Source organism: Idiotropiscis lumnitzeri, chromosome 11 (assembly GCF_059441095.1).
Source record: "Idiotropiscis lumnitzeri isolate Australia: NSW breed Sydney's pygmy pipehorse chromosome 11, RoL_Ilum_1.0, whole genome shotgun sequence".
Lineage (NCBI taxonomy): Eukaryota > Metazoa > Chordata > Actinopteri > Syngnathiformes > Syngnathidae > Idiotropiscis > Idiotropiscis lumnitzeri.
The window spans coordinates 10,946,196-10,963,989 of record NC_142401.1 but is presented as its reverse complement, the minus strand read 5'-3'; the positions used below and the strand labels follow the sequence as shown (position 1 = coordinate 10,963,989).

General features: G+C 40.7%; 3 protein-coding genes across 4 annotated transcripts; all 3 read left to right on the top strand.

Annotated features, from left to right (window-relative positions):
- Nucleotides 1-40: 40 nt before the first annotated feature.
- On the top strand, nucleotides 41-1,651 carry chchd4b (coiled-coil-helix-coiled-coil-helix domain containing 4b). Its single transcript, XM_088309329.1, has 3 exons — nucleotides 41-306; nucleotides 601-699; nucleotides 909-1,651. Exons 1-3 carry the CDS (start codon nucleotides 285-287, stop codon nucleotides 1,253-1,255), a joined length of 468 nt encoding a protein of 155 aa, XP_088165455.1. The 5' UTR covers nucleotides 41-284; the 3' UTR covers nucleotides 1,256-1,651.
- A 1,020-nt stretch (nucleotides 1,652-2,671) lies between these two features.
- uroc1 (urocanate hydratase 1) lies at nucleotides 2,672-10,601 on the top strand. The gene is made up of 19 exons (XM_088309083.1): nucleotides 2,672-2,803; nucleotides 3,978-4,108; nucleotides 4,193-4,286; nucleotides 4,360-4,419; nucleotides 5,134-5,262; nucleotides 5,335-5,396; nucleotides 5,506-5,572; nucleotides 6,203-6,346; nucleotides 6,413-6,501; nucleotides 6,944-7,006; nucleotides 7,090-7,269; nucleotides 7,354-7,451; nucleotides 7,576-7,648; nucleotides 7,841-8,030; nucleotides 8,135-8,233; nucleotides 8,889-8,988; nucleotides 9,100-9,181; nucleotides 10,142-10,241; nucleotides 10,315-10,601. Exons 1-19 carry the CDS (start codon nucleotides 2,678-2,680, stop codon nucleotides 10,453-10,455), a joined length of 2,028 nt encoding a protein of 675 aa, XP_088165209.1. The 5' UTR covers nucleotides 2,672-2,677; the 3' UTR covers nucleotides 10,456-10,601.
- A 260-nt stretch (nucleotides 10,602-10,861) lies between these two features.
- LOC148327368 (MAP kinase-activated protein kinase 2-like) lies at nucleotides 10,862-16,216 on the top strand. 2 transcript variants are annotated; one of them, XM_088308837.1, is made up of 10 exons: nucleotides 10,862-11,609; nucleotides 12,277-12,416; nucleotides 13,035-13,099; nucleotides 13,210-13,289; nucleotides 13,359-13,485; nucleotides 14,398-14,473; nucleotides 14,546-14,670; nucleotides 15,282-15,367; nucleotides 15,448-15,528; nucleotides 15,605-16,216. In XM_088308837.1, the coding sequence occupies exons 1-10, from the start codon at nucleotides 11,388-11,390 to the stop codon at nucleotides 15,782-15,784; spliced, it is 1,182 nt and encodes a 393-aa protein (XP_088164963.1). In that variant the 5' UTR covers nucleotides 10,862-11,387; the 3' UTR covers nucleotides 15,785-16,216. The 2 variants fall into 2 exon arrangements, with proteins under 2 accessions (XP_088164963.1, XP_088164962.1); XM_088308836.1 differs by having other exon boundaries at nucleotides 12,274-12,416.
- Nucleotides 16,217-17,794: the final 1,578 nt, after the last annotated feature.

Sequence of the window (17,794 nt, the reverse complement as noted above, 5' to 3'; positions counted from 1 at the left end):
TACCAGTTGGTGGCGGTAATGCACTACTGTGGTATTTTCCACGATCCAATAGACGAAGAAGACTTGCGCTACTGTTAGTTAGCTCTCTACACTGTCAATGCGAAGTCGGTTAGCTCCCCCGAGCCACCACTTGGGTAATCGCTTGTAGTTGCGAAACGCCTGAAGATGCTTGACACGTTGTGACATTGTCGTATCATTGTGACATGTTTTTATGACACCAATTGTACCCGGTGGGCTGCTGCTCCTGCATTAAATCGGGTTTCACGTCTTCATTTTATGAAGAAATGACTACTGTCAGGCAAGAAGGTAATCAGCACGCTGTGCTAGCTCGGCTAACTCATTCATTAAGCTTGTATATGGAAGTTAATTATGGCATAAGTTTGAGCTAGTAACTAAAGGTGTAATTTCTTGTCTTGTGGCATGCATGAATACTTGTGAAAATTGCAAACGCCGCATTAATTGAGAATTATAGCATTTGTTTTAATGTATTTACTTAACCTTGAATCGGTCACATGTTAATGTTCAGTTGTTCGTTCACCGTTTCCATAGTTTTCCACTTACACGAAATGAACCACGTTGTTATCATTTTTGTCCACACAGGTAAAGACAAAATAATCTTTGTCACCAAAGAAGATCATGAAACACCCAGCAACGCCGAGCTTGTTGAGGAAGATCCCGATGATCCTTATGAGGAGCGAGGTGAGGAACTAAAAAAATGTTTGAAAGTGTTCGCAACTGCTGCAAGGTGACCCCCAGGAAAGCAGTGATTACTGTCAAGGAAGTATGAAATAATCTATTAGCTATTTTTAATGTTTGAAATGATATTAACATGGGTCATAGCTTGTGGTATATTTACAGTTGAACTTGCTAAAATGGCTAATTAATTCTGAGCATCTCTGTCCTATTAGGCTTGATTCTTCCCAATGGGGAGATTAACTGGAACTGCCCCTGCCTGGGCGGGATGGCCAGTGGTCCCTGTGGGACTGAATTTAAGGAGGCCTTCTCCTGTTTCCACTATAGTAAAGAGGAGGTGAAGGGCTCAGAGTGTCTGGATCAGTTTCGAGCGATGCAAGAATGCATGCAGCGCTATCCAGAACTCTATCCGCAAGAAGAAGACAAGGTACCGGAAGCAAATGCATCTAAAGGAGAGCAGGTCTCAGAAGAAGCCACAGCTACTGATTCCGAGTCGACATCTGACCCTGTGCAGGACTCAAATGACACACAAGCCAATGCCGGGAGTACACTGGAAAGCTAATAACTGCTGTCGGTTTGGGAGAGACTTAAGGTGAACATTGATGTGCTAGTTACTCAGTTAGATTTGTGTTTTTATTCCAATGTTTGATTCTAAATGAGTAACTTGAGTCCACAAATTCTTGATCAGAGAACAAATGTTCATATACAAAGAAGCTTTTCTGTCTGTTCTTTGTAGCGTACTGTTCTCTCTGGTGTGTCTTTTGCATTTCATGTGTATAAGGTATGTTACACGCATTTGTATGTACTGTGCTGCATCAAGCTGACTGAAGAAGACACTTAAAAATTGCGCTCAAGGTTGTTACCTGAGGGGCCATGCCTTCTGCAAAGCATACCTCAACTCTTCTGATTGCGTGCAAATCACTAAAATTGTTTGAATAAATACTTGAATATTTTGTAATACGAGTGATTTTTGACTATTTTATTTTTTTAGTGTTTTATAGTTAACAGTACGTTTGTGTGTAGCTTGCCTGACTCCACAATTCAGCTTCAGCATAAATGCAGACTTGTATGTTTTTGGGGCTTTTCTTCTCTTTAGTGCGGTGCAGGCGTTTGAGGATACATCCTGGACTGGTCGCTCGCCTTAGAAAGGGCACACATTAACAAATCAGCCATTCACACCGAGGAACGACTTAGTTTTCAATGAAACTAAAAGCATGCTTTTAAAATGAAGGAGGAGTTTTCTTTGACAATCCGATGACAATTACTGAGGAGAGCAGATGTGCCATTCTGGAAAGACAAACTGTCAATATTGTCTTCTGCAGGTAATTTTCCTTGACTTCAAACGTTTGCCTTTTTTATACTCTACCAAGTGCACTGTCTCATTTTGGCCACTAGGTGGTACTGTTTGCGATTAATGTTTCTTTTTCCTTATATTTTTGTTGTTCTTGCGACGTTAAAAGCTAAATATAAAAAAAACGATTGACCGAGAAGACATCTCAATATTGTCTTCTGCAGATTACCGCGGTGAATAAACCCTAGAAACCAGTGACTTGAATGGCTTTTAGCGAACCCTCCGCACATACCCGTGACATAATCAGTGGGTGAATTAGTAGTCAGTGTGAATAGATGGAAAAGCGTTATACAAATGAAAGCTCATTTAGCCTTTCTACAAAATGGGACTTAAAATGCAAATCTGCAAGTATGCAGGGGGTCGACTGCATTTGTTCCCTTGTTCAATAGTTCTGGCAGTCACATTTGTGTAAGCAAGTACCACTGGGGTCATAGGTAAGTTTGAACACTGAGGCACGCGCTTCAAACTCCCTCGAGCGATCAATAATTACCAAACATCCTTTTCTGTCATTGGTGGACGTTCAGGGGGCAAAGATGACCAAAAACCCAATCGGACCACTCGGGAGCGAGTCCTCTCCTTCGAACATTCAGCAGAAGTCCTTCTGCCCTCTTTTTAGATTGAGGACTTAACAGGATGGCTACCCTGAAGGAGGTATGCAGCGGCTTACCTCTGGACCCTTTGCCTCCAAACCGAGGGCGAGACCCCAATGTGCCCCATGCACCCGTTCGGACCCCAAACCTCACAGTCCAAGAGGAACGGGTAAGTAGATTCAGTTATATGGATATCACAAATCTAGAATGCTTCTCTGTGGCACTTGTCCTTAAATGGGTCGTTGGTGAGCTGGAGTTTATCGTGCCGGCAAACCTCAGGCAAAAATCGGGGTGCACCCTGGACTGCTCACTCGTCAATCAAATCGGGGAGGTGGGGTGCACATATAGACTAACACAGGCGTGGGCAAACTACGGCTCAGGGGCCACATGCGGCCCTTAAATGTTTTAATCTGGCCCGCCAAATTTGAAAAAAATTAAATGAATAAACCTTGTTAATGTTTTATTTTCTAAATACTATGGTGTGTCAAACACAGATATTTCATTGAATTGCTTTTGTTAATTTTCATTTAAAACTAATTTTTTTTTTTGTTTTTAATTTTGACCATCATATAAAAGCTTGTATAATACAGATTTAACATGTATTGTAATTTATTTATCATTTATACCTCCCCTGGGTGCTACTATTAATGATATTCACCTATGTGTAGACACATACGATTCCTCATAATAATCATCAAAGGTTTAACAAGTTAGGGAATGTTGAAAAATAGCAATACACAGTAATTTATTTCTAGAAATATGTTTGATGTTTAACATTTCAAATAACTTGATTCAATATTTTTAGGAAATCACAAGGTTCCATTAGTGGTGAGCTATTTTTAGAACAGGGTCTTTGGCTACTCATGTTGGTGAACCAGGTCTACAGCACTAGTTTTGTGTTAAAGGTGTCAGAGCATTTTTTTTAATCGATTGTTTTTAATTACATATGTTTTAATTTTGTAAAAAAAAAGAAGAAAAAAAAAGTGAGCCTTTTAATTGAGCAAATTTGTACCTTCAGAAGTATGTCTCAAACTGGTAGCCTTTGGCATTAATCATTACCCAAGAAGTAGCACTCACATTCAAAGAGGCTGGTGAGTTTTCAGTGACCTAACATGCATGTTTTCGGAAATGCGACAACATGAAAATTTCACAGATGAAGGCCTGAGCTGAGATTCGAACCTAGATAACTGAGTTGGACGTGTTAACCACCACTTTACAGTTGCACATATTTCAAAGTTAACAAATAGACGCTCAAAATGAAGCATAGTCAATAATTTGGAGAAGCAAGTGACCTCTAATTTTTTCTGATTTCTTATTTCCCCCTCTTTTTTTGTTCCCTTTAGTTGGCTCTGAGAAACGCTCTGCGCTATTTCCCCCCGACCCATCATGCAACACTCGCACCAGAATTTGCACAAGAGCTGCGCCAGTATGGGCACATTTACATGTATCGCTTTTGTCCAGCGTTACGCCTGAGGTAAGACGACAAATAACTTCAGTGACCTTTTTAAGAGTGTGACAAGTGCATATTGATCGTTTTTGGGGTTGCGCTCTTGCTCAGAGCGTACCCCATACACGAGTACCCGTGCCTCACACGCCAAGCGGCCTCCATCATGCTGATGATCATGAACAACTTAGACCCGGCAGTGGCTCAGGTACGCTTCTTCCAAACTTTCATTCATTTGATTTCTTACCTCTCGAACAATCTGACTGGACTTCATGTTTTAGTTTCCCCAGGAACTCGTCACCTATGGAGGGAATGGGCAAGTTTTCAGTAATTGGGCTCAGGTACTGCAACAACCTTTCGTATTTTGCCCAAATGTTTTTTTCTTGATGTACACAACATTAGGTACACTTGCTTTCTGTGCAAAATAATTCTCTTATCATTAATTACCTTTTTTATGACCTCCAATTTAAAAAAAAAAAAAAAAAAAAAGTTGGATAATAATAACTAAAAACTTTGAAATCTTAGTGTTTCAAAAGTAAACTCCTTCTCTTCCTACCGCAAATAAAACGCAAAACAGTCGTAAATCCATTGATTAATGACAATTGTACATGCAAAGTTTTTATGTACTTAAAGCGATTTTTTTTTTTTTTTAAATCCCCAAATTTTTGATCAAGTTAGAAATTGAACCTTTTTGTAAAACATGCTACCACTCACATTAGGAACCTTTTTTTTTTTTTTTAATGTATTTACGTAAATATTTATTTATTTATTTTTGTCATGTCCAAATCTGCCATTCGATTGGTTTACCTTCGAATGCATGTCGTTTACCTGTGTTACGGCATATTCCACCCCACAAAAAAACCCTTTCTTCGCTCGTGAATTTCATTTTCACCCTAAAAAGAACGAGTAAAACATTAAACTCCCATGAAAAGCGAACTCAAGTTTAACATTATCCTTCGGGTTCAAATTTGACCTCCTTTTGTAGAAATCTTACTGCACTACCAAATGATCCTTGGGATAAACAGTTAAAGTGTTGTATTTTTACACTTGTGAAGTTCCGTCTTGTGATGAATTATCTGAGTGAGATGACGGAGGAGCAGACTTTGGTCATGTACAGTGGTCACCCCATGGGCCTGTTCCCCAGCCTGCCGTCCTCGCCCCGCGCCATCATCACCAACGGCATGGTAAGAGCCAGCAACACCGCACACTCGACCCAAACATTCTAATCTGACGACTGTCTTTTCGGCTTCATTTAGGTTATTCCAAACTACTCCTCCAGAGAGCAATATGAAAGAATGTTTGCTCTCGGTGTGTCAATGTAAGTCTTTAAAAGACGCTCTTTGTGTTGTGAGTTGCAATGGTGGTAATACAGTGAAATGTTGTCCTATTTACTTTATGTAAGCTGTATTTGCACTTTTTTATTTTAGGTATGGTCAAATGACAGCTGGAAGCTACTGCTACATTGGACCTCAAGGGATTGTTCATGGCACTATGGTATGAAAAATACATTTTCATCAAACTCTACCCTTATGTGTCTTAAAAAGATAGAATAAAATAAAAATATACAATATGACTCGTATACACATTGGTCACAATATTACTGTAGATAGGCCAATGAAAAAAAATTGGCAATAAAAATTAAATCCATATCAGAATCAGAAATCTGAACAGCTTTATTGTCATTGTACCCCAGAGTGCAACAAAACGGAGCAGACTAAACCCATCTGAGAAACACAGAAAAACAATGACCACCTTTGCGATCCAGAATGAACTGTGGAAAAAAAAAACTTAAGGGATGGATTTTGGGAGAAAAGAAAATCAGCAAACAGGCATACATTAATATGCGACACATAGGCTAGCACGTGGAGTGGTGGAGGGGAACATTATAGTCCAAGCTACAGAGGGTGGGCTTTGCAGCTAACAGCGTGCCACCACATCCCATTTTGCAGGTGCGCCATAATAGGAAGGGAGAAAGGTTGAGGGGGGAACCTGACAAAAAGTGTTTATTCATATTTAATGAACTTTTTGTGATTTGAATCCATTTCATTCGACTGTGCATGTGTAGCTAATGTTGTGTCATGTCAGAAGTGTTCATTATGTTTATTTTTCTTTTTTATTGTGCAGCTGACTGTACTGAACGCTGGTCGGAGGTACCTGGGCTCCGGTGACCTGAGGGGTCGTGTCTTCGTGACCTCTGGCCTCGGAGGCATGAGTGGCGCTCAGGCTAAAGCTGCCGTCATTGCCGGTTGCATTGGCGTCATTGCGGAGGTGATGCAGCAATTCCTTTCAGTGTGAGGAGTGTGTGACTGAGTGAAGTGTGTGACTGTGTGTTAGGTGGATGAGGCTCCTCTCAAAAAGAGGCACGAGCAAGGCTGGTTGATGGAGGTCACCGGGGATTTGGAGCACTGCATTAAACGCATCAGGTAACAGCTGTTGCTCATTGTTACTTTTGTTCCACTTTCACGCCTGAGAGGAAATCGTGATTGAAACATAAGTGTCAAAATGTCACACACTGCTGCAATTAAGAGGCAGTTAATGACACAACCTCTTAATAATGAATGCTAAGTGGCAGTTAGTTTGATAATTGCTACAAAATGAAAGATTGCCAAGTAACTGTAGTCGGATTACCGAAACGAGAAGAGTAACGTGTTAGAATAGTTGTCACTGTTAAAAATGATATTTTCGGGTCTGGCGTCACTGTTACCATCCTAATTGTTGGCTTCAGGCAAATGAATTCGTTAGCATGTCATGATTAGCGTCATGCTAAGGTCATTATCGTTGTATAAGATAATAGAGCAAACTTAGAAGAGCCATTCAATATGTGCATTTTCAAGAATTACAAATGTCTATTTTGGTGTTTTACAGAGAAACCAGATGTGCAAAGACTCCCCTTAGTTTGGGTTACCATGGCAACATTGTGGACCTGTGGCGAGTACATGGCGAAAAGCACAAGACCAACAGTGAAAGTTGCATCTTTTACTCAAAAGTAAAACTTCTGCATTCGTGATAAGGGAGAGGCTGCTGTCGGAGTACCAGAAGACAGGAGAGCTCCTGGTGGATTTGGGCTCGGACCAAACCTCCCTCCACAACCCCTTCAACGGAGGCTACTACCCCGTACAACTGAGCGTCCGCCAGGCCAACCTGCTCATGTCCACAGATCCTGGTCGTTTTCGCCATATGGTCAAAGAAAGGTCCTGTCGCTTATACTGATACTATGGCATCCTCGGATCAAAGTATGTTGCTGCCAAGCGAACATGTTCTTCACTTCACCACAGCCTCCAGAGACAAGTGAACGCTATCAATAAGTTGTCGGATGCAGGCATGTTCTTTTGGGACTATGGCAACGCATTTCTACTGGAGGCGCAAAGAGCTGGTACAGAATTGTATTTAATTCTCCAGTTTAAGTGAATTTCACTCTAAATTGATTAATAGTAGAAATATAGAATCTTGTGAGGAGTGAATGTAACATCAGGAATTTATATTTGTTGTTTTCATAGGAGCCGAGGTGGAAAAGGTTGGTGGAGGAGCGACAGAATTCCGCTACCCATCTTATGTCCAACACATCATGGGGTAAGTCAACCTTTTTTTTTTTTTTTAAATCAATATTTATCAATTATCTAAGGCACTTTACATAAGGAGCAGTTTTGAGAACACATGAAGTGATGTCATGTCATGTCATCCAATCCATTCTGAGTATGTCAACTTGCCTTATGTCCCATTTCCGCCTCTTGTGAGCAATAATTTGATGTCTCCACCCCTCAGAGACATTTTTTCCTTGGGTTTCGGTCCATTCCGCTGGGTGTGCACATCTGGCGACCCCCAGGACCTCGCCGTAACCGACAACATCGCCGCCTCGGTCCTGGAGGATTTGAGCGCCAGTGTGACCGACAGAGTCAGGCAGCAGTACGACGACAACGTCCGCTGGATCAGGGAGGCCGCAAAACACAAAATGGTTTGCAACGACAGGACTGTTTGTGGCTCGCAAATCGACGCTCATGATAGGTTGTGGTGATTTTCTTTTGTGTGTGTGCGCGCGTGTGCACTCACTTTCTGCAGGTTGTGGGATCGCAGGCCAGAATTCTCTACTCGGACCAGAAAGGAAGAGTTTCCATTGCTTTGGCCATCAACAAAGCTGTTGCTGAAGGAAACGTTTCGGTAAGAATGTGAAGCATCTTCTTTTATCGTACATAGGGATGGGTTTAATTATTCATTATTTGCTAAGAGTCTTGTGAATTGTCAGGAATTAGTTGAGACAAAAATTGAGTGTGCTACTTGGCAGAGGCGTGATCGATTAAGTCTCAAGTTTGCTGTCTCAAGAAGCACAACTCTGGTCACCGTTATGCTCAACACAACAATTGTATGGAAACAAGGTTCTCCCATCCCATTAAAAGTAATCCAGTTTTGAAAAGGAACCACCAGATGATTATTTGTTAAATTTCCACATTTAACCTGTTTGACTTGTGACTGTATTAATGGTGGTCATATATTGCCCGGGGACTTCACATTCCTTAAAGTAACTCACCTGTCTATAATATGGTAGCCAAAAAAAAAAAATTCCCCCTAAAATTGGTGATTTAAAATATATTTCTTCTTTTTTCCAAAATATTTTTCCAAATTAAAATTGTCTGGTTTATTTTATATACATGTAATAAAACAAAATAATTGTATTTATAAAGTGAGAAGTTATTATTATTTCATTACTAATATAAACAATTCTACATTCACATTCTAAGGTCTCACCTTGCAAAAGTTTTCCCACCCCTCTTTTATACCCAGTATGTGTTCTAAAGTGAGTGGACTTTTGCGTTAGGCTCCGGTGGTGATCAGCAGAGACCACCATGATGTGAGCGGTACCGACAGTCCCTTCCGAGAGACCTCCAATGTCTACGATGGCTCCGCGTTCTGTGCTGGTATATCCTTGTGCATCTTGTTTCATCTGACATCCACAGTCATTTATTACAAATGCTTCTGACCTCTTGCACATCGCCCTCTTCATTCAATTGACACGTGACTTCTTATAGATATGGCGGTCCAGAACTTTGTTGGTGATGCGTTCAGGGGTGCCACCTGGGTAGCGCTGCACAACGGGGGCGGTGTTGGCTGGTAAGGCTCAGTCGGTTATCTTTGGTCAAGGTGGATTTGTGCAAATGTTCGAAGTGATTAGTGAATGATCATTCGAACAATTTCTTTTGTAGGCCATATACAGATCACGTAAGGAATAGATGAACTTGTGAGTAGCGAATCGTGCAAATTGAGGACGAGCAATCTGCTGTAGGTCAATGTATGCTGAAACGTAAAACGGAAAAAAAAAAAAGTCTATATTTGCCAACCTTTTCCAAAGAGCTTCTTCTTGGGTACAGTTTAACAAGAAAGGAAACTGAGAAATAGCAATATAACGCGCTTTTTACTAGAAATCTCTGCAAGTGTTTGCATTTTGAAATCACCTCTAAATTGTGTGGAGGAAATCACAATGTCCCATCACCGATGAGCATTGAGCGACTCGTGTGATCCTTGGGGGGGGGCTACCATGTTGGTGACAGCACTAGCTTTGTGCTCCGAGTGACAGAGTATTTTTTTTTAATTATTGTTCTTGTGAGAGAACTTTAATTTCATTTTTATTAGAATATATGCAAATATATTTTATTCAAATATATTTTGAAACATACATTTTTCAACATTTAAAATGGAAACAAAAAGTGATGTATCTTTATCTGTTTTTAACATTTACATACAAATGGCAGCAACTTTTTCTTAAACTTTATATTCCCTACATTTACTTGGAGAATGAAAAGCTAATGTTACTTCTTAATGAATATCCAAAAGTGCCCGCTTAAAGCTGTCAGTCAGTTTTTGTTTGTGGTCCCAAGCCCTGGAACCATATGCATATGTAGCGTATCTTTATGACTGTGTTTATATATTTAATTTTATATATTTAAAAAATAATAATGTGCTGTGGCAATAAAAAGCATGCACACCGATGGCCCCCGGGCCAGACTTTGGAGACCCCGGGGACTACACCCAACAGCCATAACCTGAACGTGTTGTTCCTTGCGCCACCTACAGGGGTGAAGTGATGAACGGAGGATTTGGTTTGCTTTTGGACGGCTCGGAGGAAGCAGCGAAGCGAGCCTCTCTGATGCTCAACTGGGATGTGTCCAATGGGGTGAGGTGATAAAGAAAAGTGGATTTGACAAATGGCTTCTGTCTGATCCTAATAACTTGTTCTGTTTCTGAAGGTGGCTCGGCGCAGCTGGTGTGGAAACTCCAACGCCTACGAAACAATCCAGCGCAGTATGGAGGAGGATCGGCAGCTGCGGGTCACCATGCCTTTTCCTGTCTACGATGAGCACGTACTGGACCGGGCCCTGCAGGGCTAACCTTGAAGCGCTGGAGTGTCCAAATGAGAACATCAGACATTTAGTTTCATTCACATGCGTTAGCTAATGAGACACACACAATACAGTACGTGTGTATTAAAATAACTTGTTAATTAATCCCATAATAAATCAAATCTATTAATCTATGTTTTTAGAGGACTTCATTCGAGTTACGGGTGAACACATTTAAAAATACACACACACACACAAAACCAAAACACTCTCTCTCTCTCCCTCTCTCTCTCGCTCTCTCTCGCTCTCGCTCTCTCTCTCTCTCTCTCTCTCTCTCTCTCTCGCTCTCGCTCTCGCTCTCGCTCTCTCTCTCTCGCTCTCGCTCTCGCTCTCTGTCTCTCTGTCTCTGTCTCTTCCTCCGTGAGGGTTTCTGCCAGAAACCTTCTGCAAAGAGAACTTGCATGCTATGGGACTTACATCCAGCCTCTCATTCCCAAGTGTATATTTCTGCATTCATATTTTTTTAACTAGAAGACAGCTGGGATCGGCTCCAGTACGCTCGCGACACTCGTGAGGATAAGGAGCTTGGCTGGCTGGCTGGCTGGATGGATGGATGGAAGGAAAGTTGGTTCGTTTTTGTGCGTTGTTGGTCCTTTAAGAAACTGACTGCATTGGAATCAAGTGACGTCATTGAATTGGAGCAGTAGAAGTCCTGCGGGGAGAGGCATATCCCGTCCAACGACATCATCCACCGCTTTTCAGCCTTTCAATGATCGCTTATGATTACGTTCCTTTTTACTTTCTGTGAACGTACAATCTTTGCCTTTACACGCATCCGCCCCATTTTTCTGGAGATTTTTTTTTTTTTGCTTACTGGCAGTATGTTGCACTTAGTGTTTAAAGTTGCCGAGGGCGAACTAAATTGACACGTGCACCGGAGCAACCACGCACAACAACATCAAGCAATAGACGCGCGGAAGATGACTATGCAGCCTGGGACCGGCGCCATCCTCCCCGGATGTGACTCGGGGAGCGGCAGCCTCCTCGACCTGCAGCCAGCAGGTCACGTGACGCAAGTGAAGTTGAGGAAGAACGCGGTGACTGACGACTATAAGATCACCTCGCACGTACTTGGCCTGGGAATCAACGGCAAAGTGCTGGAATGCTTCTGCAAGAAGACTGGACACAAGTGTGCCCTCAAGGTTACTTGCACTCGTTCTCTCACTGAAGGAACGTGGATGAGACCGGGGATAGGCAACTTAAATGATAGAGGGGCCACTATTTTATGTTGGGGGGGACATCACACAGCAGCTGAATGACTAAAATGTATCAACATTGTAAACATGGACAAAATACGTGTTCTTAAGATATTCATTTTTATAATGCATTTCTATTTCTGCATTTATAAAAACATCCAGCCTTTAGCAAGAAAGGCTTTAAAAAAACACATTCTCTGAGTTCACATTTCACTACAAGGCAAATAAGACCCAGTGAAAGCACAACTAAAACATGTCTGCCATCTAGTGATGATTGTTGATATTACACCTTCAAACTATACTGGCATAGATAAAGACCGTCACGGCTCACCTGTTTTCTGAGTTTGGTTATGTGACGTTTGCAAGCTCTTAAACACTGTGATGTCATCTTCAGTCAACAGCAAGTTGCAGAACAATACAAAATGGCAGCACTATAGATCGATGAAAGCAGGTGGATTTTTGGGGGCTTGATTAATATTCCACAACAACATTAATCACAATGGTGTGTTTAGACTTGTGTGAGCACATAAAACATATTATTATAAAGAACATTTTTGATGTGATATCCCATTTAATTCTCAGTTTTTTTTCTGATCATGTGTGGGCGCAGCAGATTTTGTACGACACGCCTAAAGCCCGCCGTGAGGTGGAGCTGCACGGGAGGGTTTCTGGTGGTCTGCATGTGGTTCGCATCCTCAGCTTGTATGAGAACATGCACAAGGGGAAGAAGTGTCTCCTCATCGTCATGGAATGGTGAGCATCGCTTGCACTGGGGCACACTCATGCTCCTTTAGCAATGTGTTCATTATTTGAATAGTAGATTGCAATGGAGTTCACGTCACTGTACGTACAGTTTTTAATTTGTCTGCTTTTAATTTATGGCATAGAAGTATTTTTCATACAAATATTTTATTGGAATTATGTCTTGACTGTAGCTTTATAGGTTCCTCACTTAGATCTAAATTCAGTAACTGTGAAACCCAAGTCTCTTGTACGTTGATTATTCAATCTATAAATTATATAATATATATTATTATGTTTTTTGTCCCATGATGCTTACAACAATATAGATATCAATTACAGGGAGAATATTTGACTGTTTTACAGTACTTTGCCCTTGAGTATTTGTTTAACTTTTCAACAGAGTTTAACTTTTTACCCAGAACGGAATGTTATCTTTGTTTTATAACGTGATGTCTAAAAATAATTTCCAATTTTTTTTCAGATTTTTGTCAATTTGAAAAGAGCTAATGTATAAATAGAAGACATTTGCCGTTCTAAATCGAAGACCCCTGGACAAAATGGCGCCCTTGTTTTGTCATAATGTTCATTTGCTTCTGCTGCCTCAGTGCTCATCTTTTTGTGTTCCAGCATGGAGGGAGCCGAGTTGTTCTGTCGCATTCAAGCCAGAGGGGACCAGGCCTTCACTGAGAGAGGTGGGTCAACGCGTCACGAAACCCTCGTCACATGGCCCGAACAAAAATTGCACACACACTTGAAAAACGGATGCTTAACATTACTTTTGCATTCACGGCTGTCGAATCAGAGGCATCAGAGATCATGCGGGACATCGGCTCGGCCATCGAGTACATCCACCACATGGACATCGCTCACAGAGATGTAAAGGTAAGAAAGCAGATTATAGAAATAAAATTAGTTATGATTAAACCAATATTTTTGTCACTGTGGCTTCAGCCTGAAAACCTGCTATACAGCACCAAGGAGACGAATGCATCACTCAAACTGACCGACTTTGGCTTCGCAAAGGAGACCACTGTGCACAATTCTCTTCAAACTCCCTGTTTTACTCCTTATTACGTTGGTGAGCACCTCACGTTGCAGTAACACCAGTACAGTGTTAGCTGACTACGTAATGTGCATCTGATGAGTCTTCTTATTATTAATATAACTCTTCTTCTTCCTCTCCTTCTTCTTCTTTTTGTTTGTACATACTTAGTATAAAAAAATGTTAACACAATTTTTTGGGGGAAAATGGTTTTGGTTGCCTCACAAAAAAGAAGAAAATGTATTTGAAAGAATATTGAAATAAAAGAAAAGAAAAATCTGCAAATATGTGAAACTGAACCACAAGTATGTGAAGGTCTACTATAATGGGATTTAAGAAATGCATATTTTTAGCTCATTCAGTGGTGTCTCGGGTTATGACTTTAATTTGCTCTCAAATCAAAACATGCGTACTTCAAATCATATTTCTACTCTGAAATAAATGGAAATGCCGATAACCCATTACAGCCCCAGTCCCAAAAAATGACAATTTTTTTGCAATGTGTTTTTTAATAAGGAAAATAGCCCTTTATGTGCATCTCAAGACTCTCATATAGGACCGTAAGTCATGCATGACACAATATTTTTAATGCTTGCTCTTTTTTTTAATTAAATTGTTTTTTTTTATGTAAACCATATTTATCAAATAATAATTTAAACAAAATGCACCTTTACGTTTGAAAATATTGAATTTGTCCATTACAGTGTTTATAATCTATCTTCACTGTGCATTTTCATCGGTGAAGCTTAATGTATAATTATAGTTTCAATTTCACTTATATTTTTATTTGCCGTCGTATGTTGTTGAGCCACCAGGGGGCACATTTGTGTTGTAGTATCCGTGTTATTTGTGCTGGACTCTCCCATTTGAGCTCATTTACAGCATTGCCTCAGTTCACCCAAAAGTGCATTTTCTTGTTTGTGCCATGTGCTTCATCCGTCCCGTCAGCCCCTGAAGTGCTCGGTCCTGAAAAATACGACAAGTCATGTGACATGTGGTCTCTGGGCGTCATCATGTACATTCTGTGAGTGTCACATCTTGCATATGGGAATATGTGAAGCACACGGAAATCGCTGATGTGAATATGTCTTCTCAGGTTGTGTGGATTCCCTCCATTCTACTCCAACACAGGCCAAGCCATCTCTCCTGGGATGAAGCAGCGAATCAGACTGGGACAATACAAATTCCCCAACCCTGAGTGGGCGGACGTTTCAGAGGAAGGTCAGACTTTTAGACTTTATAGATATCAGAGCTGGGCAGGAGGGCGGGGGGCAATACCACAATCCCTATAACACCAACATTGAATACTTAATTGCTTTGGACACGTTCGTGGAGAAGAAGAAAGAAGACGAATTAGACTAATAATAACGAGACGAATAAGACCATTGAATAAAGCCGGAGGATCGAGCCCAGAGGGCGGGGGACTGACCAGCAAAAAAGGGTCAACTGCCCAGCTCAGATAAAAATCAATAAAATGTCAGAGCAGCAGGTTTTGATATCAGCTCCAAACCAGTGTTAGGGTGAGGTTAGCATTTGCATTTTCTCCCCGTGCTCGTGTGGATTTTCTACACATACTCATGTTTCCTCTCATATTCCAAAAACATGCATGTTAATTTCATTCAGATTCAAAATTGTCCATATGATTTTTGTACGCAGGAAAGCTACCGCATTACATCACTGCTTGTGCGTGAACAGTTGTTTGATATCACACTAAAAAGTTGCCTATTTGATCAAGTTTGCGATGATGATGATGATGATGATGATTCTAATGTCATGTTTTCTGATGACATTTGAGTCCATTCCATGACCATTTTTCATATTGTCCTCCCCAGCCAAGCAGCTCATCATCCAGCTGCTGAAGACCGACCCCAATGAGAGGATGACCATCGGCCAGTTCATGAGCCACCCATGGATCAGCGTAAAGTTGACAATGCATGCAAATCGTGCTATTTGCATGTCTGCGTGTTATTCTCACATGTATGTGTATCGATAACGCAGCAGTCCATGGTGGTCCCGCTCACTCCTCTCCACACGCCTCGTGTTCTGACGGAGGACAAAGAACTGTGGGACGACGTCAAGGTGAGAGGGGTGTTTTGTAAATTGTGTCTACGAGGAGGGAGAAATGTTGCCATGTGGTTGTTTGTGTGTCCATCAGGAGGAAATGACGAGTGCCCTGGCCACGATGCGTGTTGATTATGAACAGGTGAGGATTAAAGACCTGGACACGTCCAACAACCCTCTCCTCAATAAAAGACGCAAGAGGCCACTGCCTGCAGAGGATGACGCACATTTTAATTCGAATACACATTCTCCTTTTTCTGACCAGGGGAAATGATTGGAACGATACAACCGATCATTATAATAGAAGCTGTTCACCCCAAAATTGACATTTTGTAGTTTAATAACGAGGGGCAGCTGGTGAATATTTTTACATCTGCAGTAGTTTCTCTTCAATCGATAAGACCAAGGTGGGTTGCGTGACAAGTGGTGAACATTTAAATTTTATTTTCTCTATTTGTGAGGTTTTGTAAAGTGAGTTATAAAATCTGTGTTGTTGGAAGATTAATTTAAAAAATATTTTTATTCGTAGAAATGAATATTTCAAATAATGTCTTTTTGGGGGAACACTATATTAGTCATGATAACGTTATGACAACTATAACTATCATATTCTGCATATGAATATGAAGAGGAAGCATTTCATTGCAATGCATGTTAAGGTATTATTCGTGTACAGTACAAAAGTTGAATAAAATGGCACTTTCAATGCTTTATCAGATTTCTTTTAACATGAAATGTGATCTAAAATCATGTAAATGTGAAAAGTGATTTATTCTTGTTAGTAATGGTTATGGTTAATAATCAAAGATATGGTAGTTTTTTTCATCAACTGGGATAGGACCAGTTTACCAGTGACCTTAATGAGGAATATAGAAAATTGATCACTGAATATTTATAATATTGAATGAAAATTTTGATAGTAGAATAATTGAGAAGGCGGCACGATGGACGACTGGTTAGCACGATGGCCTCGCAATGCGGAGGTCGTGGGTTCGATTCCACCCACTCATACGAAGCACATATCGCTACATCTTAACCACTTCAGTGAAACTCCGATTGCATGAATCATTCTTCACATGCATGTAGGTGGCCAATAACAATCACATGCATTGTTCCGTTGATTTGCCACTTCAACTTTTAGTAATAATAGTCTGTCATGTTGGAGGGTGTGTCTGTACTTTTCCATGTGAGTATTAGCTATGCACAACTTTCAGAACTTGTTTACCACCCTTCAGTGGACAGGTTCAGATTTTTGGGAAATTGCAAATTCTAACATGTTTCCTGCAAGATGTCAAACCAAAGTTTGCATAGCTCGCTGTTAGGCAGCCACTGGGTCTCTCGGCCGTTGTGAGCTGACTTTGGGTTTAACTGTTCTGGGCTGCAGTGAGGCCGCGGCAAAGGAATTTTAGCTTGTTTGTTTGCAAAAGAGGCTCAAATTTAAATCCTCACCATGGAAGACGTCCAGTGATACGTTCATGTGGAATCCGATGCAATTTCTACTACGCTATTTAGGGGGATTATTTTTTCATTATTAGCTTTCAACTCGGCATAATGACCTGCCCTTGATTTTGTACCTATTTTTATGGTGTTAAAGTGTCTTGTGTTTTACGTTTGTTTTTTTATTTCTGTATATCATTCATAGTTTATATTGTGCTCCGTGAATTCGATTCTGGCCTTCCTGTGTGTGTGTGTGGGGGGGGGGGGTGCGTGTGTGTGTTTATATAGAATATTATATTATATTATATTACTGGCAGTGCACGGTGTCCTTGGTGCCATACTATACAATTGAAAAGGCACATGTTTGGAATGCAGGCAGACAAGTCAAACACCTGCACCTTCCTACGTGGCAGCACCGGAGTCAAGAATGTGTTTGTTTAAAATGACTAGAAAGGATGCGATCTTGAAAGCCGCTTAAAGTCGCTGTGCACTTTAATTGAGGCGTCACAAAGGTCCAAGTTCCTGGTTCAAAATACTTGTTGGTTACTAAAGCTGAATGGGACAGTGTACATTTCTTCCATTTTCTTCTTAAAAAAATACCCCACATTCTACGCGCTTTCTGGTTCAGTTCCTAAACTTTTTGCTTCAAAAGATTCATAATACTGCAATAATATTCACTGTTATGACAACTCTGAATCTCCACCTTGTAGAACTAACATGTATTTTATGAAAGAAGTGATGAAATAATTATATCAGTCGCAACTGATTAAAATAAAAATAACTGAATCATTGTTTTATTATAAACTCCATTACATATACATTAACATGCCTATTTATTTGATTAAAT